At 44.4% G+C, this 24,674-nt stretch overlaps 2 protein-coding genes across 5 annotated transcripts in view; both read right to left on the reverse strand.

The window, feature by feature from the left end:
- Nucleotides 1-2,255: 2,255 nt before the first annotated feature.
- On the reverse strand, nt 2,256-12,700 carry LOC118080726 (protein SPMIP1). Its single transcript, XM_035106405.2, has 2 exons — nt 11,884-12,700; nt 2,256-9,991 (listed from the first exon to the last, which is right to left on the reverse strand). Exons 1-2 carry the CDS (start codon nt 12,338-12,340, stop codon nt 9,873-9,875), a joined length of 576 nt encoding a protein of 191 aa, XP_034962296.1. The 5' UTR covers nt 12,341-12,700; the 3' UTR covers nt 2,256-9,872.
- Nucleotides 12,701-14,916: 2,216 nt separating this feature from the next.
- The window catches only part of FLNB (filamin B), an 88,693-nt gene continuing 78,935 nt past the window's right edge, over nt 14,917-24,674 (reverse strand). For all 4 annotated transcript variants that reach the window (XM_035106403.2, XM_035106404.2, XM_035106402.2 and 1 more), the window contains 4 exons: nt 24,184-24,360; nt 17,772-17,990; nt 17,374-17,577; nt 14,917-16,585 (listed from right to left, as the gene is read on the reverse strand). In XM_035106403.2, the coding sequence (XP_034962294.1) occupies nt 16,398-16,585; nt 17,374-17,577; nt 17,772-17,990; nt 24,184-24,360 (788 nt within the window). In that variant the 3' untranslated portion in view covers nt 14,917-16,397. The remainder of the gene's footprint in view (nt 16,586-17,373; nt 17,578-17,771; nt 17,991-24,183; nt 24,361-24,674) is intronic.

A 24,674-nucleotide genomic window follows, 5' to 3' on the forward strand; every position in this document is an offset into this window, starting at 1 on the left:
AGATCAGGGCTCTAATGCGATTTCTTATAAGAGAACTATAGATCAGGGCTCTAATGCGATTTCTTATAAGAGAACTATGGAGATATCAAATAACTGCTTTGTTAACAAATAGGTTTCACCCTCCCCAGACATCTCTGTACTGCAGATTTTTGAAATGCCATGGGAAATGTTTAATGACCATGAGTATTCTGTCTTTCCGCCTTTTCCTCTGCTTTCTTCCCTACAAAAAACAAAATTATTCAACTTCTGTTTATATACTTTGGCCTTTGGTCCGGCTGCTGGGACAAAAATATATGAAAGCTGACACAGTGACTCTAAACATGGCAGTCTCCCGAAATCAATGCTCTTTAACATTTAGTAGTTGGGGAATGCAAACAAGACACTGTTTTTAAAAGGAACACGCACTGGCACATGGAGACAATTATCCCATTGGGAGGATGTGCTCAAACTAGGACAATGGAAGAAGTTGATAGGGAAACAAAACAGGAATAGACAATTCCATAACCTCCTCTTGTCTTAATCCCCCAAGACTGAAGACAGAATAATGATAAATATAGAACATGCTGACTGGCTCACTCGATAGGTTTCAATTACAGGTTCCTGGACAAGAACTACCATTATCTCCAGACCTAATGCAGCGATTCTCAAAATGTGGGCTTGCCCTCCCTTAGGAAAGGCACATTCCAGGAAAAATAGGATTCTGAGACAAGGAAAGGACTCGGTAGAGCACATGTCCTGCATGAATCATAAAATTATAGAATTGCGAAGTCTGAGAAACTTGACAAGATGGGCAGAGTTTCTCAGAAGCTATCAGAAAGAAAGCATATCACTCAAGAAACCACAATCCAATGAAAATGGCTGTAGTGAGCTCCCAAGTCCCTGATTCAAATCTTACTGTAGGCACAAATTTACTAGGAGTCATAGGTATGCCATCACTTTCTTAGCCTCAAGTCCTCTCTCCACTGCCACCAATTGGCAACATGGAGATAATTACAGGTCTTTTGTTCAAATAACGGAGATATTGGGTTTGATGCAACTTTAAATGTGCTGTACATGCAGGTCCTGCTTACTGAACACAATCCATTCCCACAATCATTTGGTAGACAAGTGTTTGCATAACAAGCCCACAGTGTCCATTGATTTCTATGGGAACATTTCTAATTCAGGATTGCTCCAATCTCCCTATCCCCACTCCCCCCCCCCTATGGTTTCTTCCTGAAATGTCTGCAGCCAACCAACAAAGAGAGACAAAGGGGGGAAACTTATTTGTCCAATAGCTCCTGCTCTCTGTTTCATCCAACTTCCCCCTCCCTGAATGGGTTCTGCCCCAAAATGGCTGCTGCCGACCAGCAAAGCAGAAACAAGCAAGAAATTAAGAAAGTGGGCCAACTGTCTGTTTGGATATCTGAATCTGAATCTGGCATGTATATACAAAGTTTGGGGGAAATTATATTCGGATAAGTGACCTTTTGCATAGCGAGCATGCAGATAGCAGGACCTGCTTGTATATAAAATATTGTCATAATCACCGCCACCACATTTCTTACACACCCTTCACCAGCACGTCCCATGACAGGTTACAACAATTTAAAATTCAGTATAAAAAAAATCAGTTAAATGACTGGACTAGGGTGGATCCTGAAAACACACAGTTCAGGTGTCAAAGGTCAGGGTAAGAGGCATTTCATGATGAATAACGCTGCGATATACTAGAAGGGCTGATCACACCACTAGGTGGAGTGAGTTTGTTGCCCAGGCAGCTGATTTTGGATGCAATGGTAGCAAATTGTGATTTCATTTATCACTGCTGTCGTTTTATTAGTGGGAAGAGACCCTGTGGCATTTTCTGCCAAAAATAATTGGACGAGTCTTGGGTACTGTGCACCATAACTTTGAGGGAAAGGGCAGTACTTACTGTTCCCCTTGTGTGTGTCAGGGCGGCGAAGGCTCTGTACTGCAATCAAAATTCATGTTTGCTTCAGACGGGACATTGGCTGCTTCCAGTGGAAATACAACCAAGCAAGAACTCAGTCATTCCCTGTACTATTAGTCTAGGACAATAGACTTCTTTTGTTCTCATATTTCAGCAGGGGATAGCTTTTAAATTTGCCAGGGGCTTCAATAACCTAAAGGTTTGTGTTGTAACCCACCCTGTGATCTTCACTATATAAATTTAATAAATAATAATTAATAAATAAGCCAACCACCACATGGCATACTATATACTTTGGTCCAAGCCCTTCCTGAGACTTTAGGAGGGCATTGTGGGAAGAAGACTTTAAAAAATCTTATCTTATTTCCTTACAGCTCTCAAAAGCAGGAGCATTTCTACATTTTGTTTTGTATTTTTTTGTATCAGATTTTCCCCACCAGGGGGAGCATGAAGTCCTTGCTGTTGAAAACAAGGCAACGATTCAGATATAAAGCATTTGATTTATTTTTTCTGACAAAAAATCAGAAATATTTGTTTGGTCTGCATTTTGTTTACTTCAAGTTCCCCTGAGATTTATTTTCAAGCTCTACGAGTGTGTGCACACGCACGCACACACACACACACATTCATATAAATGGATAAACAACGCTTTTACAAGCCCAGTTGCCCTCTGAAGCCTCGCTGGCCAAGCCCAAGATGACAGCCATGTTTTCATTAGAACAATCCTAGCTGAGCAAATACAGAGCTCAGATAGGAAAAACTGAGGGCTCAGTACTTCTGACTCAGGACAAACTCCCATTTTCTCTAGTGAAGTCATTTCCTTGTGACTCGTCTGGGAATATCCACAGATAATGGTTTACAGAATTTTGTGTGTGTCAACAATGAAATTATTCCTCTAAAATGGCTTCATTCCACTCCGAAGAAGCCAGAAATGCACAACCGCACCTCTCTTTCCATCAAAAAGCTATCAACTCTTGGTCCCCACAGTGAAATACACTCACATTTTAAAGTAAACAAGTGTGGTTGATGTGGCTCCTGTTTGTCTTCCATGGGGTTTCTCTGCTTGTTTGCCATGGTCTCATTTCTTTGTTTATTCACTCAAATCAATTTTTGGGATTGTTTATATATTTTCGTCTATGTTGCATTGTGTTGAAAAGCTCCTTGCTTGTTCTGTCTGCCCTTGACTTCACCGGCTAACTGAAAAAGAAATAACTGTCCATTTGTAGCTGGCTTTGGTGGGCAGACTAATGTAACTACACAACGTGAAAAAGATTTGAGGCATTCATAAATCATAGGAAGGAAGGCAGGAAGGCAGGAAGGCAGGCAGGAAGGAAGGAATCCTAACATAAGCTTTGCTATGTTTTCATCACACCACCAAGCTATGGGTCGTGTTCACTCAGTGTAAACCAACTGAAATGAATGACCATGGCTAACTCAAGTCCATTCATTTCAGTGGGTCTACTTTGAGAAGACATTCATTGATTACAATCCTATAATTCCCATGATTCTTCAGGGCAAGCCAAATTGGCCCATAAAAGAGATACATTTATAGTTTTGGCATGACCTCATTGTCCTTCTTTGCGGAGAAAAGCATTATATTCAGATATCAATGATTTTAGCAGTGAACAACCCACTGTGAAAGTGCAACTCACTGTGTTTGTATTTCTAAACAATCTTATCATCTGGATCAAGCTCAGGGAAAACTAAGATGGAATCTACACACACATAAAATATGCTGTGAAAATGCTTTTAAAACATTTTGAAAAGCACATTGAATTTTGCATAGCTCACTTTCGCCATCTAGTGTTACATTTGTAGAATGCACTCTACAAGACATTTAAAATGTTTTATTTGCAGCCGTGTAGCTGAGTCCCAATTCACTCTGTCTACAATAGAAGTCATTTGTGTAGAGTTGGTTAAGAATGGGAGAGCATTTCAATTCAGTTTTATTAAAGTATAATCAATTTCATACATTCCAAAACAATGTCAGCCCCAAAACAAGTATAACCATCAAAATCTGCACTTATCTGAATTTTTCAAGGGAGTTTTCCAGCCAAACAATATTTACAAAAATGCATCTATTGCTGGAAATTATGTACTAAAGTGCATTGTATCAGGAGAAATCACTAGCAAAAATGCATATGTTAGTCAAAACTGTATATAGGAGAAATTCACACTAAAATGCTGAATAATTTTCATGATTCCCCCCCCCCAAAAAAATGCTAGTTGCTGCAGGATTGAATTTAAGAATGAAAAAATGAGAAACTGAAAGAAACAAAATTGACAAATCCTTCCATCTCTAGTGCTGACTGGGCTGTAGATGTGACATCATTAATCCACCTCCCATAAAACAATTTTTGCCGTGTTTTAAATTTTATTCTCCTGTTTTGAAGTAACATATTAATGTATAGTCAACCGAATAATGGAACAAGTTCTGATTTCTCACTCTGGGTTGCCTGACCACCAAAGTGGAGAATAACAACCGAGAGAGACTAGAACAGTCTGGAGGAAACTGAGTGCCCCTCCTCTTATGGCAGATAGATAAAGGTAAAGGGACCCCTGACCATTAGGTCCAGTCGTGACCGACTCTGGGGTTGCGCGCTCATCTTGCATTATTGGCCGAGGGAGCCGGCGTATAGCTTCCAGGTCATGTGGTCAGCATGACAAAGCCGCTTCTGGCAAACCAGAGCAGCACATGGAAACGCCGTTTACCTTCCCGCTGTAGCGGTTCCTATTTATCTACTTGCATTTTGACATGCTTTCGAACTGCTAGGTTGGCAGGAGCTGGGACCAAGCAACGGGAGCTCACCCCGTCACAGGGATTCGAACCGCCGACCTTCTGATCAGCAAGTTTAACCATAGCAGCACCTGGGTCCCTCTTATGGCAGATATGAAGGCTCAAATCTGTTTCTGAAGCAGAAATTAAAACAAAACAAAACACTACAATTAGGAATGAGAAGAATAAAACTAAGCAGTGTTAACTTGTCAATTTTCATCAAAACCATAACTTTTCAACTGCTTGGTCTTTAGCCACCCAGCCACAATGTACCCCCTTGTCCTGCCATTCATAGCTCAGCATAGCCCATTAGGACAAAAGCTAAGTATATCTTGTAATGCCAAAGTAAACGCAAGTGTTTATTATTTTTTGCTGGAGCAGAAATGTCAAGGATTCACCCGGCCTTTTCTGTTTGTAACCTACATGCCCCTTGTAGATACCTGAAATATGTCACCTCCGCAAATTGTATACATCCTGATGCATTAAGTGGGTGGGGGAAAGTGAAGAAGAAAAATCTTTGTGTGGCCATCGAGAAAGGTGGTGTTGATTTTATGGTTGGCTGCTGCTAATACCACCCAGGTTCTTATTTCAGGCTGTGGCCATATTTAGTGCACAGATTTCTAACCACATTTTTTTCACAGTCCTGTAACAACATATAGTCTTTTAAAAATGTATACAGATAAAAATGAATGAGCCATTGGAATGAACACAGGTGTGAGGATCGGAATAATCCCCCAAACTTTCCACAATGTGGTACAAATATTAAGTCTGTCTGAGTAAAATGCAATATTCCTTTTTCTGGATTGAAACTATCCCATCTTCAGCATGATGTGTCAAACCTGTATCCTTCAAATGGCTCAGTGCAGTGTACACTTGGTTCTCATTTTGCCTCACAACAAAATGTTGTGTGGTAGGTTAGCAAAGGCTGAAAGCTTGAATGCACAAATTAACAAGTCCCATCAAACTAAAAGGGAAACATACAAAAGATTGCTCTGTAAGAGGATTGTTGTTACGTAGGCCATGGCAGTATTATCCCCACATTCCACATGGGGAAGCTGAGGCTGCAGGATCAGGCCTGGCCTAAGACGCCCCTAGTGCATTTATAGTTGTGACATTTGAACCACTTAGTTCTCAGCTCACATTCTTGAGAATGTTTAAGCTATGTGAAGTTTAAAATGCCTCTAAACCTCTCCCAGTCTCTTTGTGCAAATATTTGATCATTCTTAACACAGAATAGAATAGTGGTTTGTTTTTTTAATTGTGTATGAGCATTCTAAACTATAGGTTTTACTTTCAAATTACAAACTTACTGTAAACCTCATGGTGGGGATTACACAGAACAGTATATTCTATTTGTGTAGGGTGGTCTTCAATAAATGTGTCACGACAGCGCATGGGTTTCCATTTGGGCAATGGGACTTTCCCCCTCTCTCCACCCCAAATCTGCTACAGGGTGTTGGCAGAACCACTAGAACAAATTTAAGGGGCACACAAGGAGAGTTCCATTGTTCAAGCAGAAATCCTTGCACTAATAGGGATGTGACGTAGCCCTTCTTTGAATATAACCTTTCACCACTAGGTGGCACTAGGCTTAGTTGTGCCTAGACGGAGTCAGGAGTTTCCTCTTGCTGTTTTTCTTCTCTGGTTTCCTGACTAGTCTGACTTCTAAGCCTCCCATGCAGCTTCATAGCTAAATGGGGATTAAAAATCTGGCTTCCCACATCCAAAGACAACACTCCTGTCATTCTATTAGTGACTCCTCACAACGCCCTTCCTCCTGTACAAATTAGCGCAGTTTCAAGCCCTCACCACGAAATGTTCATGCATGTGCTATTTTATAAAATGAGAAATGAGGTTAAAATACTAAAAAGCATATTTACTATAGCTTCTCTGTAAACTAATTAGACAAATTAATTGCAGGATTTGATATAACTTAAAGGCCTGCTTCTGTTTAAAAATTCCTGTGCAGGAAATACTACCAATTCTGGGAAGACAAAACTAATAAGTACAGTAAGCAAGTTTCAGTGAAGCCGTTTTGATAACCTTTTAAAATAAGTGGCTCACCATAGATTAGGATGCCAAATGGTCTGATCATGCTGCTTCATCCTTGGTCCATATTCTGAAGGGATCTCGAAAGGAAGCTGTGCTAGATCACCTCCTTGTTTATTTCCCATCATCAAAATAATATTGCACTCTCAAATACAAAATCTACATGTAATGTAGATGTCATTTCCTAGCTGAAATGCTGCCTAAGGTAACATAGCCACATGAGGCAAGCCCTGCCGTTTCAGATGTGGGACTCAATCAGACAACTGGCTTATTGGGCACTCATCCTGCTCTGCTTGTGCAGTCTTTATGCAAAGGTCGGACTATGTTCAGTTTTTACTGAGCATTTGTTACACTTCGTTTGCAGGGCAGTTATATGACAGTGTTAATCCTGATTTGCTTGTGCCGTGGTTGTGGGTCTTCCTGTGAATCAATCATTCATTCTGCATTTGTTTGCACATATAGAAATTGCTGGGGGGGAAATAAAATCCTACACTTGCATTCCAAGAAACTGATGTGTTCTCTTAAGTACACTGGCCTTGAATGGAAAGAGGAGCTCCCTGTGGCTTTTCCTTAACTTCAGGGATCTTTAGAGGAAGCGAGTCTTTAGGGGAAGAGATTTCCAAAGGCCGAGCATGGGAAAGGGCCATAGCTCAGTGGTAGAGCTTCTGCTTTGCATGCAGAAAGTCCCATGTTCAATCTCTGACAAGTCCAGGTGCAGCTAGAAAAAAGTAGTGTCTGAAACCCTGGAGAGCTGCTGCCAGTCAGTGCAGAGAATACTCAGCTAGATGGACCAGTGATCTGAATTCAGGCAGCTTCCTACATCCATATATACATCATCCGGAAGATGTTTTTTATTAAATTGTTGTTTGCTAGTCGGGGAGGGTGTAGAATAATTAATATACTTCTATCTGTCCTGAGCCCTGTCCAGAGAAATGCAAAGAGATGGTGAAGCCTAAAACCAAAATGAAATGGAGTAAGTATTGGTCTAGACCAGGCATCCCCAAACTCAGCCCTCCAGCTGTTTTGGGACTACAGTTCCCACCATCCCTAACCACTGGGTCCTGTTAGCTAGGGATGATGGGAGTTGTAGTCCCAAAACAGCTGGAGGGCTGAGTTTGGGGGTACCTGGTCTAGACGTAGCCTGTTTTTCAGTCCATGGATCGGCATAAGCTGAATCGCAGGACTAAATTGTGGCTTTACTGAGAGCAGATAAAATATCAGCAATATATATCACACACGGGTTGAAATTTTCATCCCTTATTATTCCCTGCTGGCCCATTGGACAACATTCCTGTAGTAAATCACAACACTGAAAGTATATTTCATGTTACTATCAAATTTCAGTCAAGGGAGGCATAAGACACTACGAAATTATTCACATATACTTGAAAAAGAGCCACCTTTTAGATACATCAGCACACATAAATTTATGGTTCCATCCGCTAAATTTATTTTGCAGCACTCTTGCGTTATGCTATTTTGTTCCAGTCAAGTGGCCCCTGTGGAGCAGTGAGTCACTGGATCTCTTCGACTTCTCAAGCAAACAAAGCCAAGAAAGAAAGAAAAATTATCACCACCCTGGTTCCGGATCAAATAGGGAGAGAGTAGCTGAAGTTACAAAGTCCATTGTATGAGTGCATATAGAATGAGGGTTACACAAGCTGTGAGCTGAAGCAGCACAGTTTGTCTTGGCTCCAGGGAGCACCTTCAATCCTTCGGGTATCTCAATTTTCATTTAAAATACTTGTATGCCATAGCTGTGGAGACAACCTGGGAAAGCATGCCTGCCTTATGCACCCTTCAAAGCATGAGCACCCACACAAACCCCCATTTTAATTTTAAATCTCATGTTTTTCAGCCAGGCTTGTTCGAGCTGCGAGTAACAACAGAGCTTTTGTCCACTCTTCTGGCTGTAACACAGCAGTTGGGAGCCATGGAGGCCTGTCAGCAAAAAGCTTTCAAAACAAGGGGCATTCCGAGGCAGTCACGACTGTTCTATGGAGTGGGGCGTTACATATCTGAAAATAACCCTTAGAAAAACAAGGGGATTCTGGTAGCCCCAGGGTCACCTCACTACTTGGGGGCCTCTGTCCCCTGCAGGCAGCAACCTTGGGCTCATAGATCAATTTCCTGCTCAATCTGAGCTTTGCTGTGGATGTGACACACAGCAAAGCATGGCTTTCTCACATGATCTTTTAAAGAAACCAGGGTACTCTCACAAGTCAGTTACATCCATGTCTGAAGACCTTTAGGGAAAATAGCAAAAGCCACAGAGCTACCCATTTCTGAGGGCTGTGTCCTGTGAATTTTTTGCTCACCATTAGTTCGTTGTCTCCATGACTAATCAGCTGATCAGCATACCCGGGTCTGACATAAACATAATTGCAGCTATAAATTCCTCATAGTCTACCTTTATTATACAAGTGAATGATGGGTTCGCTCCCATGAGTGAAAATAGTAAAGTCGTTTTGGTACTCCACCCTACGTCTAAGGAACAATACAACGGCTCACACAACCTCCAAGGAAGAATATGATAATGTACCCAATCACTAATGGGGCAGACTTGGTCCAGCTAGTCCTATACTGTTTACTCTGACTGGCAGTTGTCCTCCAAGGCCTCAGTCAAAGGTTTTTCAGAGATCCACTACCTGGAGAACTGGGAATACTTTGTCACAAAAGTTTTTGTTACAAACCTGCACCCCTTTTGAATTTCAAAGCAGTTCTCTAACTTCATCTTGGTATAAACTGTGACAGGTGCTTTTTTTTAAAAAAAATCAACCTATGGTAGGTCTTCCTTCAGGGTGTCACCACAAAAGGAAACTATCACAAGAAACATCACAACAGCCATATGAATTAATTGGCTCTAAATCAGACTCAGGTCCCAAATGTATGCAAGGTTGTATACACATCCTTGACACAGAACTCAGTAAGTTACTCTGCCAGAATGATAGGTGCTGTGCTCCAGGGAGAGGAAGGCTAGAAGCAAGTTTTAAATCTGAAAGAGTAATTATGGAGGGAAGTAATTATAGAGGGTTGTCTGATCCAATACCACAACAAATACCCATGCTAGGCAACATTGCACAAACATTTCCACATGTCAGTTAGCAATAATATTCATGACAGCTTGTCAGTTTTTGATGGATGATAGAAGATGCCGTTTTTGAAGTAGAAAGTATCCTTTACAATTCGGGATTTGCCATGAATTGGTGTCCTCATGTCCTTAACCACGTCTCCTGGAAAAAAATAAATGTGTAATTGAGCGTTACAATTTGCATGCCTAAGATAACCTAAAGCCCATTTTGAGCAGAATGCCAGCTGCCACATGATGTGATTTTCAGATTCCCTTACAGAACAGTCACAATTTGTAAACTGATAAGCAAGGAGCAGTATAAACCTGTCATCCATTTCCTGGATTTGGGGGAATCATCACCAGGCGTTTAACTGACTGCCATACAAATCATCATGAGTTCACCACCTGTAGCTGTGATGACTACATCGCCTTCCCGGGGCTGCCCAGGTAGTTCCGCCTGCGTTTACAACTGGCTAAAGCCAACATGTGCTCTTAACTTAAGTAGAAAGCACAAAAACCTGTTTGGGTCTTTTGGAATGAGATCTGGAGAGCTGCAATGCGTTACAGCTCCCACTGAACAAAACTCTGCTCCATAAAACGATAATTCACAAAACAGCAGCTTAGTTCCACTATTAATAAAAGATATAAACGCTTAGATAATGGCAAACTTTTCCCCTGTCTGTAATAGCAGCAGACTATACAGAAATTCAGCAGGTGCACCCTTGCCCATCATTTTTTCTTAAAAGCTTCATCTGCCTAATTTCTACCATTCAGGGGCAGGCAATCAGTCATTTCCTCCAAGGAGCTTCAATGTGGCTTCCCCCTCCTTCCATTTTATCCTCACAACCACCCTATGAGGCAGGTTAGGCTGAGAGATGGTGACTGACCAAAGGTTCATGACTGCATGGGGATTTGGACTCTGAAGCGGGGCCTGTAAGGGTGGCGTCATCCCAAGCTAACACCGCCAGCTTGTGCTTCACTTTATTTAGTTCTTACTGTTACGTATTTCTTCTTAACATTTACACTCAGAGCAAAGTCACCATGTAAGCAAATGAAACATTATTCAGACTCTGGCTTACAGAACTAGATTGGCTTCTGTCACCGTGACTCAGGGAATAATGCTTAGCTGGCAATTCAGTGGTTTGTTGGGGGCTCATGCAGAATGAAATAGGAAGGCTGCTAAGTGGTAACAGATAGAAAGGCAGGCATAGGGCAACTAGAGCAAGCGGGAGGTACAATTTAGCTACTGCGCCTCAAAAATGTGTTTTTGAACAAGGCTTAAGAGCAGGCATCCCCAAACTGCGGCCCTCCAGATGTTCTGGCCTACAACTCCCATGATCCCTAGCTAACAGGACCAGTGGTCGGGGAAGATGGGAATTGTAGTCCAAAACATCTGGAGGGCCGAAGTTTGGGGATGCCTGCTTAAGAGGGTGACCATGCGGCCTACCTTAGAGAGGACAGTCCTCTACTGAAGAATAGTCTGCTCCAAAAGAGACAGGTGTCAATGGAGTTGTCAATCCAGCGTTGATACCTGGACTGCAGGCACACAGGCCACCTGGTCACAGTCTTCCCATTTGACCTATGGTAATTATTTTCAAACTTGCAAACGTATAAATTACCTTATGCAAAATACTGCGCTGATTTCTGGCCTCTTTTGAGGAGATACATTTCCTCGGGTTTTTTGCCAATGTGTAAGTGGGCCACCATACTTAAAACTGTTCAGGAGCCGACGTGTGCGCATAGGAAAGACAGACAGCTGTCAGAGACACATCCTGTTAGTGCCCTGTGCCTTCCCAAATCTGCTAGAGATCAGGGGGAAGTCCTACAACAAATTTAAGTGTGTCATGGCAGGGGAGAATATTACATATGGACAACAGACAGCGCTACGCTACATTCCACCCTAATAATTTTCCCTCACAAAGACAATTAAAGTAGGGGAGGCAGAAGCAACTTGAAATATTTCTTCGTCACTGGTGAAGCATTCTCTTAAGCCTACTGCATGCCTCTCATGCTCTGGGATCCATGCAATAGCCATTACTGGTTCATTACTCTTACCTAAGCGCCAGCCATATTCCCATGACGACAGCACTGGGTAGCAGAATTTCTCCTCGGGGCTCTTCATCTTTCTCTGCTTGAGGTAGTGCTGCCTCCCTTTGCCTTCATGGGAGAAGCCCTGGTAGAGCAGCTGAGTTGTCTGTGGTGTGGGAACCCTCATCTCGGGAAGAGGCTCCTGAAGGCTTTGGGCTTCCACCTCCTGCTTCTCCTCCTTCCCTGACAGCTGCCGCCCGTCCTCTTTTTGCACAGTTACTTCTTGACACCGGAGGGAGCTTGCACTCTCCTCAGGAGGGCAGATGGCAGGCAAGAAACACTTCCTCTTGGCAACTCCATAGTCAGTCACCCGCCTGGGGTATTTGTGCCCGTATTTTGCCTTCCAGCTGACCCTGCAGGAGGCCTCCCTCTTAATAAGCTCCCTCCAGCCATCTTGCTCCCGCGTGGTCAGCAGATCCCTCATGGCCCCAGAGAGATGGCAGAGTCTGTGTGGTGACTACTGTGCGCTCGGCAATGTTACTTCCTGCCTCTGGTGTCCAAGGAAACATACACAAAAGGGCCAGTGAAGCTATTCTCAAATTACAGCCTCTGAACAGGGCCTGAGCGCTCTCTCTCTCTCTCTCTCTCTGACACACACACCTCCTGCAACTAGGTGACTACAAGGCACAAAGCTGTGTTGGAAGGGTTTGTTTTTGGTGAAATGTTGAAAACCTTAGGTGGGCTTCTTTGCAGCTACAATTGCCCGACAGGTGGAATTCGTTACCTTACAACCTAGCTGGGGCTTTGTGACTGCAGAGCTCGTAAATCAAACTGAAAATAAAGAATAACCTTGCCCTCCCCACCCTTCCCACTTGTGCTGACTACAGAGAATATTTACACCTGAGACACACACGAGTGTGCGCACACGCACACAGAGTGTGATTTAACCAAAACACTTGGTTGGTAGTAGTCCACCTTGAATGCAAGTTGTGCACAAGCAAGCAGATTTGCCAATCTTCATTTCCCCGATTTTAAGTTGCATTGGACTCAACCCAAAGAAAATCAAAGCCAAACTCAGCGGAAGCCACAAAAAGTTAGATTGGCTACCATTCCATGTGGTGCCTGTGATTTCTCTCTCTGAAACCACGAAACTGGCTGTGTGCCCTTGCTCAAAACCCACCCTGGGGTTTGGGTGCGTAATACAGCCCCAAAGCAGGCAAGTTTTGACTGGTTCTCTGTGTGTTACACAAAGAATTCAAACACCTTCTTAAAAGCCCCCTGCCTTACAATGCAGTAGTCATAGCGATAGCTGAAAGGTAGCACAGTAGGGGGATAAATCTTTTCCAGAGAAATGTACATAGCACACAGCTACGGAGTGGAAAGTAAAATGCATGCAAAGGTACTCCCTCTATCTTTCTTGTCCCGTGGTCTTAATCAGAGCAGTTGCCCTTTAAAAGCAAAGCATCTTAAAATAACAGAATCAAAAGCATTTGTAGCCGAGAGATGGGTAAGGCAGCTGTATAGAGATGATCTCCATGCCAGCCATTTGGTTTCCTCCTCTAATGCTTTCATCGCAATGCAAGAACTACCACACCCATAAAGAAATGGGAAAGTTTTAGACCTCTGGAGTTAAGCCATAAATTAGAAGATTCAAATGCCAGGCCTCCACCCAAGTTTCAAAGAGTACATGGTGAGTAAACTAATATAAAGAGGAGAGAGAATACTGTATTCTGAACAAATTCATAACACTGAACTTTGAAACCGTGGTGTGTGCCTAGGAGTGGCATGGAAAACAGTGAAAGATTTTGTATGTAGCTCTAGCTATTAACCGCCCACAGATGTAAGAATCTGACATCTATTAGAAAACATGGCATGGCCCTTTTAAGCTACGGCCACAGTGGAAGAATATTAGCACCGAAAAAAGAACTTTGCAAACAAAACCGAAACAGCAACCATTACTTCTGGTTCGATGGTAGCATTAGTTACAAAGACTAATAAATTCCACATACACTGTCCATCACCCATAGCTCAGAAGTAGGGTGCATTCTATGCAAGCAGAAATCTTGGGTTCCATTCCTGGCATTTCCAGAGCAGGTTGGAAAAACTCCTGACTAAAATGCTGATGAGCTGCTTCCATGTCAACACAGCTCAGGCTTTTTTCAACCTGGTGCCCTCCCAATGTTTTGGATTACCAGCTCCTACCATCCCAACCATTGGCCATGATAACTGGGGTGGGTGTGAGTTGGTAGTCCAAAACAACAGGAAGGCACTGGGTTAGGGAAAAGCTGGTTATGGTCAACTGATAGCAGCTCTGAAAAAAGAAACATTTTACATAATTTGCTACCTGGTCTTTATCTGGAGAAGCCAGGACTCTGCATGCAAGATGTATACTCTACCACTGAGCTACAAGCCCTCCCCAAAATTCAGATCTCCAGAGTGCCTTTCAATGGCATGGCAAGAACCAAATGATTTTAGGGATTAGGGGTAGACTTTGGCAGAGCCATGCAAACAAGTAGGAGGCTTAAGAGCTAAATACTTGACCAAGGGCTAGCTCAAGCACCCCCAAACTTCGGCCCTCCAGATGTTTTGGACTACAATTCCCATCATCCCTGACCACTGGTTCTGTTAGGTAGGGATCATGGGAGTTGTAGGCCAAAACATCTGGAGGGCCGCACTTTGGGGATGCCTGGGCTAGCTTGTTTTCACAGCACAAGACCTAGAATATTTAGTATAAAAATCTGTGGAAAAGACAGAGCATACCTAACTCGGCCACAGAGACAGTCTTAAGAGCCAGGAAGCCTGTGTGTTTAAAATCATGTGTGATGAACTAAAGACTATATCTGCTTTTACCATTGCCAATTATGGTCCATGTTCAAGATCTCCGTACTACTGTAAGGCACTTTGTTGCCTGGCTTATGCCATTTCCATGTTTCAGTTCCCATTAAAAAAAAACAACCACCATTAGGAATGACATTTGATGCAGGTACAATACAAGTTAGTCCATGAGTTAGTTAGACATGAGTCATGGCAAAACAAAAAAAATACTTAGAAGCCCACCTGTTTGTTTTTAACATGCACATTTTATTTCATGAAGCCAACATTCATGGTTTTTAATAAGTTATGGGATACAATATTACAATCTTGCAATTATTCCAGTTTATTCTGCTTTTCCTTATAGTTTACAATGTAGTGAGCATTTCACATTAAGGCACACAGCACAGTAAAAAAAGAAAAGGAAAAAGGGTGTCTTGTTACTCTAGCTCCCCCTCCAAGAAGCTGTGCTCAGACTTAGCACTGATATACTACTACAAAAATAAAGCTGACCAAGTAGAAATCTTTCTCTAAACAGAGGGAACAAATTTCCATCAAGTCTCTTCTTCCCTTAGGCACATTTAAAGCTCTTTGAGAAAGAGAAAAATCTGCTAAAAGCCACAGGAGTTTTGTAGTAACCGTTAGTTGCATACCTGGAATGTCTTTTGAAATCTGGAATGGCCATGTGCTCATTTCCTTATCCCAAAACAATGAAGGGAATAAACACTTTGTGCATGAACAGGCTCAATAAACTCGCACCATTAGCAGAAACGTTCAGAGGTACACTTAATATTGTCTGTCTGACTGACTAGGCTAGTTTTCACATCACCCTGATCAGGGATACGATGAGCAAGTCAGAAGCTACTTTTTTATATACTCAGCTAAGAGCCTCGTGTGCTGGAGATAAACGTGTTTCTAGCATAGCCAACGTGTGAGCTGCACAAGCATGAATTTTACATTGAGTGCAGAAACAAGCAGATATCTCTTGGAAGAAACAAAGTTCCTGCATGTTGCACCTACTGTGTGTCACACAACCGACCAAGCGCCCAGCAAAACGCACCTGTGGCAGAATATCAGCTAATTTGGCATCCTGTCAATCACAACAATCATGGTTAAAGTAAGCTAGCATTGTAACGGTACACAGCAAAAGAGGTGAAGACTTCCAGGAACAGTTTGATACCCCTTGCAGTTTTCATTTTCTGCTAATGTAAACAGCCAAGATTTCTGTTATGATGTTTTAGTGTTTAGCGGTAACGCTTGAGAGTTTTCAATGTTACTTAAAAAAAAAAATCAAGTATACAAAAAGGCACAGTAAGTACCAGTTTTACCTCATTTTCTTTACAGAAGAACTTTAACTGGCAATAGCCAAAGTGATTTTCTACAGCTAAATTTAAAAAGTTTCCAGTCTAAAAAATGTCCATCAAAAGTCAGTAGTTTAAGCTACCCAATTATCAAACACAAATTCCAGTTCAACATGTAAATTCTAAAATCCACAAAAAGGATAGTGCCCTTGTTACATGATTGCATATCGATCCGAAAGGTACATTGGTTTACATTTGTATAGGAGGGAAATAGAACACTTTTAAAAAGTTGCGGAATTTAAGTTGGGGTGCATTAAAAAAATGTGTTCTGTATACATGAAGGTATACTCTTTCTCACAGGAATGCTCACAGTATTGAATTGTTCAGATTTCACTTGAACAGAGCTGAATGTTTTGAAACAATACGAACTTAGGGAACTGTAACGTGAAAGGGGCTTCCAGGAATGTGTTCTTCACCCCACTTCACGGCTAGAATATAGTCACCCTTCTCCTTGACGACGTACTTTACACCATACTGTTGGTTCCCAAGGTGTTTCACAGATACTTCTTCACAAGGAGTTGTAGGTCCATGGACACCAACTAACAACATATTTGAACCTAAAGCAGAATGAAGAGCGTTACTACCATACCCCAAATTCAAACAGCTCCAATCAAGCTTTACTAAATATTTTTTAGCTTTACTAAATCAGACTCAAAATTAAGAGCCTTGCTAGATCAGGCAGGCCAAAGGCTCACTTTAACCCAGCACCCTGTTTTCGCCAAGTTGGGATGCAGAATCTGAATTCACAGCACTTTCCCCATGTGAGAGTCCCATACTTGGCTCCAGAGGCATACTGCCTCCAACAGTGCAAGACACCCATTACGCTTAGTAGTTTTTAATAGCATGCTGCTCATGGAAGATAATGCTATTTGCAGGGCAAGGTATTTCTGCAGAGAAAAAGCACTGGGCAAAATTCATCAAGTAAACCTTGCTGACTCCTGTGCAAGTCAAAGAATTCTAGTTCTTTTCTTAGCAGTTCATCTTTAGATCAGGCTTTCCCAAACTTGCATCTCCAGCTGTTTTTGCACTACAAATCCCATCAACCCTGACCTGCTTGTCCTGCTAGCTAGGGAAGATGGGAGTCGTAGTCCAAAAACAGACGGGAGACCCAAGTTTGGGAAAGCCTGCTTTAGATGCTCTTAAATGCTTTGGAATGCTGGAATGGTGGGAGATGCCAACATTCCACTGCCAATGGCAATTGAATACTTTTCTCTGGGGCGAAAGAGGCGCTAAAGATTCAGTGGACACTTACAAGGTGAAGAAACTCAGGTCTTTGGTCACTGGACCAGTAATAGAAACCCACATTCATTCATTCATTCATTCATTCATTTTAAAAGGAAGTTACCAGCTTTGCTGCAGTCGACAGAAAATGTGTTTTTCTGGCCCACGAAAGCTCTAGAGAGCCCTGCTCCCATGGAGATCACTCTGCTTGCATCAGATGAAGATTTGGGAATGGCACTATAGCAGGTATCCGTTGTTGATCTGGTCACAGATTCCACCATGATGGAGGATGTTTCATTGGACACACCTGGGCTAACCAGCCGCTGGCCTACAGAGCAAGATAACCAGAGCACAGTTTAAACAGTGTGGCAATACCCCTGCTGCTACGTGCAAGAGCTCAATGGCTACCACCAACTACTGTAGATGCCAGTCACTGTGCCACCTTGGGAAAGTCCATCTCTCTGCACCCACCCTCCCGCTGAGAACACAACCAGGTAGGTAATACTGGCTCGTGAGTCTTACCTGTCACTTTTGCTTTGAAAGGGCTGCCCGCTATGTGATTGGGCCCTCCGTATTTAATTCCAATTAAGTAGTTCCCTGGGGCCATAGGTGTGTACATTACATGGTAGCCCTCCGAAGCTTCTTGACAATCCATTTTCACCTTTGACGGCCCCTCAATTGTAACAGCAAGGGTTCCAGGGCCCGCTTTGGTGGTGTCTATAGTAAATGCCGATTGTAACCCTAGAAAGCAAAGGAGAAATAGGAAGCATGGGTTTCAAGACTAACAGTTTGTCACTTCACACTTTCATGTGGCAATCTTGTTTGCCAAGTATATGTCATGGATACAGCCTCCCACCCTGCAACAATCTGCCATTGCAAATTGTGTATTTTTAATTTTAAAAAACCAGACCACTCTCTCAAAAAATACCCGAAGTGAGTCACGACCACTAATCCATCAAAAAAGCAAATACTCAAAAAAAAAAAAACCCTTGTTCCACCTCCTAATAAAAGCAGCCCTTTCTTTGATGCCTTGCGATCACAAATTTCACACTTTCGCATGCTGCTGCACAGGCAAGTGTAGGCGCGTCCAACCTGCGGCCCTCCAGATGTTTTGGCCTACAACTCCCATGATCCCTAGCTAACAGGACCAGTGGTCAGGAATGATAGGAATTGTAGTCCAAAACATCTGGAGGGCCAAAGGTTGGGGATGCCTGGGCAAGTGTGTGAAGACAAGCAAAAAGCAAAACAAAACCCAGAAGAACTGATGAATGCTTCTTCTAAGGTGGAATCTACACACATATAAAAACTTTCTGAAAATGCTTTCCTTTAAAGCGTTTTTAAAAATACATTGAATTTTCCATAAGGCTCACCATTGCCATCTAGTGTCACATTGTACAGTGCACTTAAAACACACTTAAAATGTTTTATTTGCAGCTGTATAGCTGAGTCCTAAGTGCAGCCAGACCATCAGTAAGTAATGTTTGGCTGTGTGGAATCCATTACGGCTTGATCAATAGCAGGGACCCAGCCCAAAATGTTAAGCATCAGCGCTGGTGAATGGATATGTTGCTGGTAATACTGACAACTCATTTGTCGAATTTCAGTTAATTTCTCCCTCCAAGGGCCTCAGAAGATATAAACGGGCACTACTCCTGTTGTGTATTGAGTCAAAGGATTTTATATCTGTATTATTATTGTCTGTATTTGCATTAGGATAAAGTAACTGCCTTTTGGTTCCAGAGGGTACAGCTACTATTGGTTCATTTAAGCTGCTGTATTTGGATCCTCTGTCTTATTGGTTCCCTCCAAAAGGCAGCACTGTGATTGCCTGATATTGTTCCCTCCAAAATGTATCCCTTCCTAGCCAGTCCCCTGTCCCTATAAATGTAGCCTTCCAGCCCTCACAGTCAGTCTTGTTCACTTTAATAAAGAGCTGTTACTAGAGAACTGTCTCCAGCATGTTTTGTCAAGAGAGCTGAAATCACAAACCCCACGTCACAACAACTGGCGACGAAGGTGGGATCCGGAATGCTGAGGAGCGGTTAAACACAACCCTGCCTCAGAGTCCGGATTGCAGCTGAGAACAAGACTCACTGGCCAGCTGAGAAGACGACCCTGCCCGCTAGGACAATGGAGAGTCCAAGGGTATTGGAGCCCTTCCAGCCATCAGAGCCCCACACCTGGGAAGACTACGTCGAACGCTTCGAGTTCTTTGCAGTGGCTCAAGGGATCACCGATGCCAGCAAAAGAAGGGCCACATTCCTGAGCTACTGTGGGCCCGAGACCTTCAAGCTGGCCAAGGCATTACTTGCTCCAGCGAAGCTGAGTGAGACATCTCTCAAAGATATTCTTGCCTGCCTAACAAGCCACTTGGCGCCTACTGAGACCAAGATGGCCCGGCGGATGGAGTTCCATAAGAGGCAGCAGCATGCTGGGGAGTCTGTATCCACATTTCTGGCTGAACTCCGGAAGCTCGCTCAGCACTGCGGCTTCCAAAATCTGGAAGAGACTCTCCTGGATCGGTTTATTGGTGGTCTGAGCAGCAAGAAAGCCAGAAGACGCATCGTGGCTAAAGAAGAGGTTACCCTTGCTTCAGCCTTGAAAGAGGCCACCGCCACGGAGAATTATGAAAGAGAGGAGCTTGATGCCAGTCGCAAGGCCACTAAGCCACAGATAGAAGTTGCGCATGCCATGGACGAGCTAGAGGCTACTCCGAGCCAGAGCCCAGTCCGTGGGGTTGAGTTGGTGCGTCAGGCCTGCACAGTGCACAAAGATCGCCGAGGCAGTTGCCCAGGTTGTGGCGGAAACCATGAGCGGAAGAGTTGTCGTTTCAGGGATGCTATGTGCCGGACGTGCGGAAAGACGGGTCACATCGCCAGGGTCTGTAGATCGGCGGCGTCAGGAGCGACAGGAGCACCTAGACTGGAGCATCGCAGACCGCCCACAGCACCTCGTTTTCTAAAGGACTGCCACTACGTAACGGAGATCAACGGGAGGGCCGTGCAGTTTCCAGCGCAAGGCAAGGCACACGTCAAGGTGAAGATTGAGGGTCAGCAGTGCGACATGGAGGTGGACTCCGGATCTGCATTCACCATCGTGTCGGACCAGACTGCGAAGACATTCTTCCCCAGGGGTAAGTTGCCCCCTCTGGAGCCCTTCCCGGCAACCTTGCAGTCGTACTCAGCAGGCCGCATCCATGTTATGGGAATGTGTGCCGTGAGAGTACAGTTCCGGGACAAACAGGCTGTACTCAAACTGGTGATTGCGAAGGGCAGTCGCCCCAGTCTCCTGGGCACTGACTGGTTCCCCGCCCTGGGACTGAGTATCTCAGGGCTAAATTCAATCCAAACCTGCCCTGAGATGAGCGAGGCATTATGCAAGGAATTTGCTGGTCTCTTTAATGGAAAACTGGGTTGTTATAAAGGGCCCCCAGTTGACTTCGAGTTGGATCCCGGGGTGGCCCCAATCCGACTCAAACCAAGGCGAGTGCCATTTGCACTGCAACCCAAGATCGAGGCAGAGCTGGATAAATTGGTCAAGCAGGGAGTTCTCTCACCCGTGGACTCTGCTAAGTGGGAGACTCCAATCGTCACGCCCCTTAAAGCAAATGGGGAAGTCAGGATATGTGCAGATTACAAATGTACTATCAATAAGGCACTCAGGGGAAACTCATACCCCATTCCAGTCGTATCACATCTGTTGGCTAAACTGGCTGGGGGCAAGGTGTTCGCCAAAATTGACCTGGCACAAGCTTACCAACAGCTGCCAGTAACCCCACAATCAGCGGAAGCACAGACTATTGTCACACATAAAGGGGCGTTCAGAGTTAACAGATTACAGTTCGGAGTTTGTGTGGCCCCAGGGATTTTTCAAGGGCTCATGGAACGCCTGTTAAGGGGTCTGCCGGGGGTCTTGCCATTTTTTGATGACGTTTTGATTGCTGGAAAAGACCCACAGGAACTGGTTGCGCGTGTCCGTGCAGTGTTGCTCAAGTTCAAGGAGGTGGGGTTGCAACTGAAAAAAGAAAAATGCAGTTTTGGGGTGCCAACTGTGGATTTCTTGGGGTTTAAAATTGATGCATCAGGCATCCACCCCACAGATGCTAAGATTAAGGCCATCATCGAGGCACCACGACCACAGAACAAGACGGAGTTGCAGTCATTCCTGGGACTTATTAACTTTTATCATTCATTCTTACCCCAGAAAGCTTCGGTAGCTGAACCATTACATAGACTTTTGCAGAAAAAGACTGTGTGGCGATGGGGGCGGGAGCAGCAGAAGGCTTTTGACTCCTTGCGAGAAATGCTGAGTAGCAGGAGCGTCCTTGCTCATTATGATGAGTCGAAGCCGCTGGTCCTGGCATGTGATGCCTCTCAATACGGCCTGGGGGCTGTGCTGAGTCATAGGGAACCGGATGGGTCGGAAAAGCCCATCTCTTTCTATTCCCGTACGTTGTCACCCACGGAGCGCAACTATGCTCAAATTGATAAAGAGGCACTAGCAATTGTGTCAGGAATCAAAAAGTTCTATGATTATTTGTACGGTCGCCATTTCTCCATTGAAACGGACCACAAACCACTGTTAGGGTTGTTCAACCCAAACAAACAAACGCCACAAATTCTCTCCCCCAGAATGTTGCGTTGGTCAATATTCCTGAATGGGTTCCAGTACACCTTGACCCATGTGCCGGGGAAACAGTTGTGCCACGCTGATGCGCTGAGTCGATTGCCCCTTCCTGGCGGGAGCAATGAGGATCCTGCTCCGGCGGAGCACATTATGATGCTAGAAACACTTCCGGGGGCTCCTGTAACAGCTACTGATATAGCTGAGAAAACGAGGAAAGATGCTGTTCTCTCCCGTGTGCTCACTTGGGTGGGGAGGGGGTGGCCAGGTGGTCCGCATGAAGAAAAATTCAGGCCTTATGCGACAAGGCAGCACGAATTGTCCATGCATAAGGGTTGTCTCCTATGGGGAGATAGGGTGATCATCCCAGCACCACTGAGAAACAGGGTTCTTGAGACGCTTCACATGGGACACCCAGGAATGGTCAGGATGAAGTCGCTAGCCCGATGTTATGTGTGGTGGCCTGGAATGGACCAGAACATAGAACAATGGGTACGAACATGCAAGGCATGCCAAGAGGTGCGGCCAGAAGTGGCCAGAGCACCAGTCCACTGGTGGGAGCAGTCCAGGACTCCCTGGAGCCGGTTGCACATAGATTTTGCTGGGCCATTCCAAGGGAAGGTCTTTTTGGTTATCGTTGATGCATATTCCAAATGGTTAGAAGTGGCGATGGTCCCTAGCATGGCATCAGCTGCCGTAATCAAGGTGTTGAGGCAGCTGTTTGCAACCCACGGGTTACCTGAGACCATTGTATCAGATAATGGGGCAGCTTTTGTATCCCAAGAATTCAGGGCATTCTTGGCTGATAACTTCATAAGAGGGGTCACATCCGCGCCCTTTCACCCATCCTCCAATGGGCAGGCTGAGCGCATGGTACGAACAGCCAAAGAATCCATTGCGCGCTTAATGGAGGGTAACTGGTCGGCTCGCATTGCACGAATGTTATTTTTGCAGCATGCGACGCCGTGTACTGCGACGGGCAAGTCGCCAGCCGAGCTGCTCTTAGGTAGAAGACTGGTAACGGTGCTGGATTATGTCCACCCAGATAAAATGCCAAACCGTAATTCAAGAGCAACCCCCCAGGCTGAGAGTGACACAACAAGGTATCTCGCCCCTGAAGATCTGGTCTGGGTGAGGAACTATTCACGAGGTCCGCGGTGGGTGGCCGGTGTGATCACCCGGGCTAGTGGACCTGTGTCCTATTATGTGACCTTGGAAAATGGGCAAGTTTGGAAGAGACATATAGATCAGCTGAGGCGCCGGGCGCTCAGCAGGGAGGAGTCAGATAATTCATCCCTGGCTAATGACGCACAGCTGCAAGACCAGAGTGAAAATGGCCCAGAGGTGCAGTCACCAGGGCTTCAGCAAATGAACCAGGGTCTGCTAGTCCTCAGGATGACGAGGTACAGGTAGGGGACCCTGAGATGTCTGGGACTCCATCTGTTCCTGACGAAACCCCCATAGCAGCCCCTCCACCACAGGTAACACCCAATCCAGAACCTGCAACACCTGTTGTCAGGAGATCAGGTAGAAGTTGTAGGACCCCACAGTACCTGAGGGATTACGTCTGCTGTGCTCACTAGGGGGGGAGGGGTGTTGTGTATTGAGTCAAAGGATTTTATATCTGTATTATTATTGTCTGTATTTGCATTAGGATAAAGTAACTGCCTTTTGGTTCCAGAGGGTACAGCTACTATTGGTTCATTTAAGCTGCTGTATTTGGATCCTCTGTCTTATTGGTTCCCTCCAAAAGGCAGCACTGTGATTGCCTGATATTGTTCCCTCCAAAATGTATCCCTTCCTAGCCAGTCCCCTGTCCCTATAAATGTAGCCTTCCTGCCCTCACAGTCAGTCTTGTTCACTTTAATAAAGAGCTGTTACTAGAGAACTGTCTCCAGCATGTTTTGTCAAGAGAGCTGAAATCACAAACCCCACGTCACAACAACTCCCATGTGACCTACTGGAAACTACACAGCCCAGAGATGGAGAGCCTGTGTTGTGGAACTCCCAACAACCCAGCCAACATGACCAATGGTCATGAATGATGCGACCGTGTGATAAACTGCTAAACTGAATTGTTCAAATCAGTTCAGCATCCATTTCTCCATTTTCTTGCATATTAGCTTTTCCCTGTTTAACTGAAATGAACCGAGACCACCACCCATTTCGAAACGTATTGGCTGAGCCTATTAAAGGTAGAGCCCAACTGTGGCCAACAGAAGAGTGCTAGCTAGTGAGACAAAGGCAAAATCTCTGGGTCAAGACCATCCTATTTTTCAGAATTCTAACACAGAAATAGGAAACCTCTCACCTGTTACGCCACTCTCAAGGCCTGGCCCATAGGCGGTGACAAGAGCTGGGCTATCTGCTTGACCTGGTTCCCCGACTCTAACTTTAAAAGGACTGCCTACCACATGGCTACCGTTGAACTTCACATCAATAGAATGAATGCCATTTTCACGTGGAATGAACCGAACAGCGTATTTATCTGCAATACATATACAGGCCAATCATCATAAATTTAGGTTGAGAACTTGATGTCAAAAAGCGGAGCACACGGCATCTAAAACTACTGTGCCAGATTTCTATGACTCACATGCCTGGGCCATGGGAATGTGGCACATGAAACATGCCTGAGGAGAAGCAAAGCCTCTGAAATGCAATCCTCATGTGGAGAGCATGCATACCCTGTTTCTCATATTTTAAGACATACCCATAAAATAAGCCATAGCAGGATTTTTAAGCATTCAAGGAATATAAGCCATACCCCGAAAATAAGACATAGTGATAGGCGCAGCAGCA

This window comes from Zootoca vivipara, chromosome 2 (assembly GCF_963506605.1).
Source record: "Zootoca vivipara chromosome 2, rZooViv1.1, whole genome shotgun sequence".
Classification (NCBI taxonomy): Eukaryota; Metazoa; Chordata; class Lepidosauria; order Squamata; family Lacertidae; genus Zootoca; species Zootoca vivipara.

What these genes read in the sequence shown, in the direction of transcription:
- LOC118080726 (XM_035106405.2), bottom strand. Translation starts at nt 12,340, where the DNA reads ATGAGGGATCTGCTGACCACGCGGGAGCAAGATGGCTGGAGGGAGCTT. An exon ending in GGAATATGGCTGGCGCTTAG is followed by an intron (nt 9,992 to 11,883) that starts GTAAGAGTAATG and finishes ATTTTTTTCCAG; the next exon opens with GAGACGTGGTTAAGGACATG.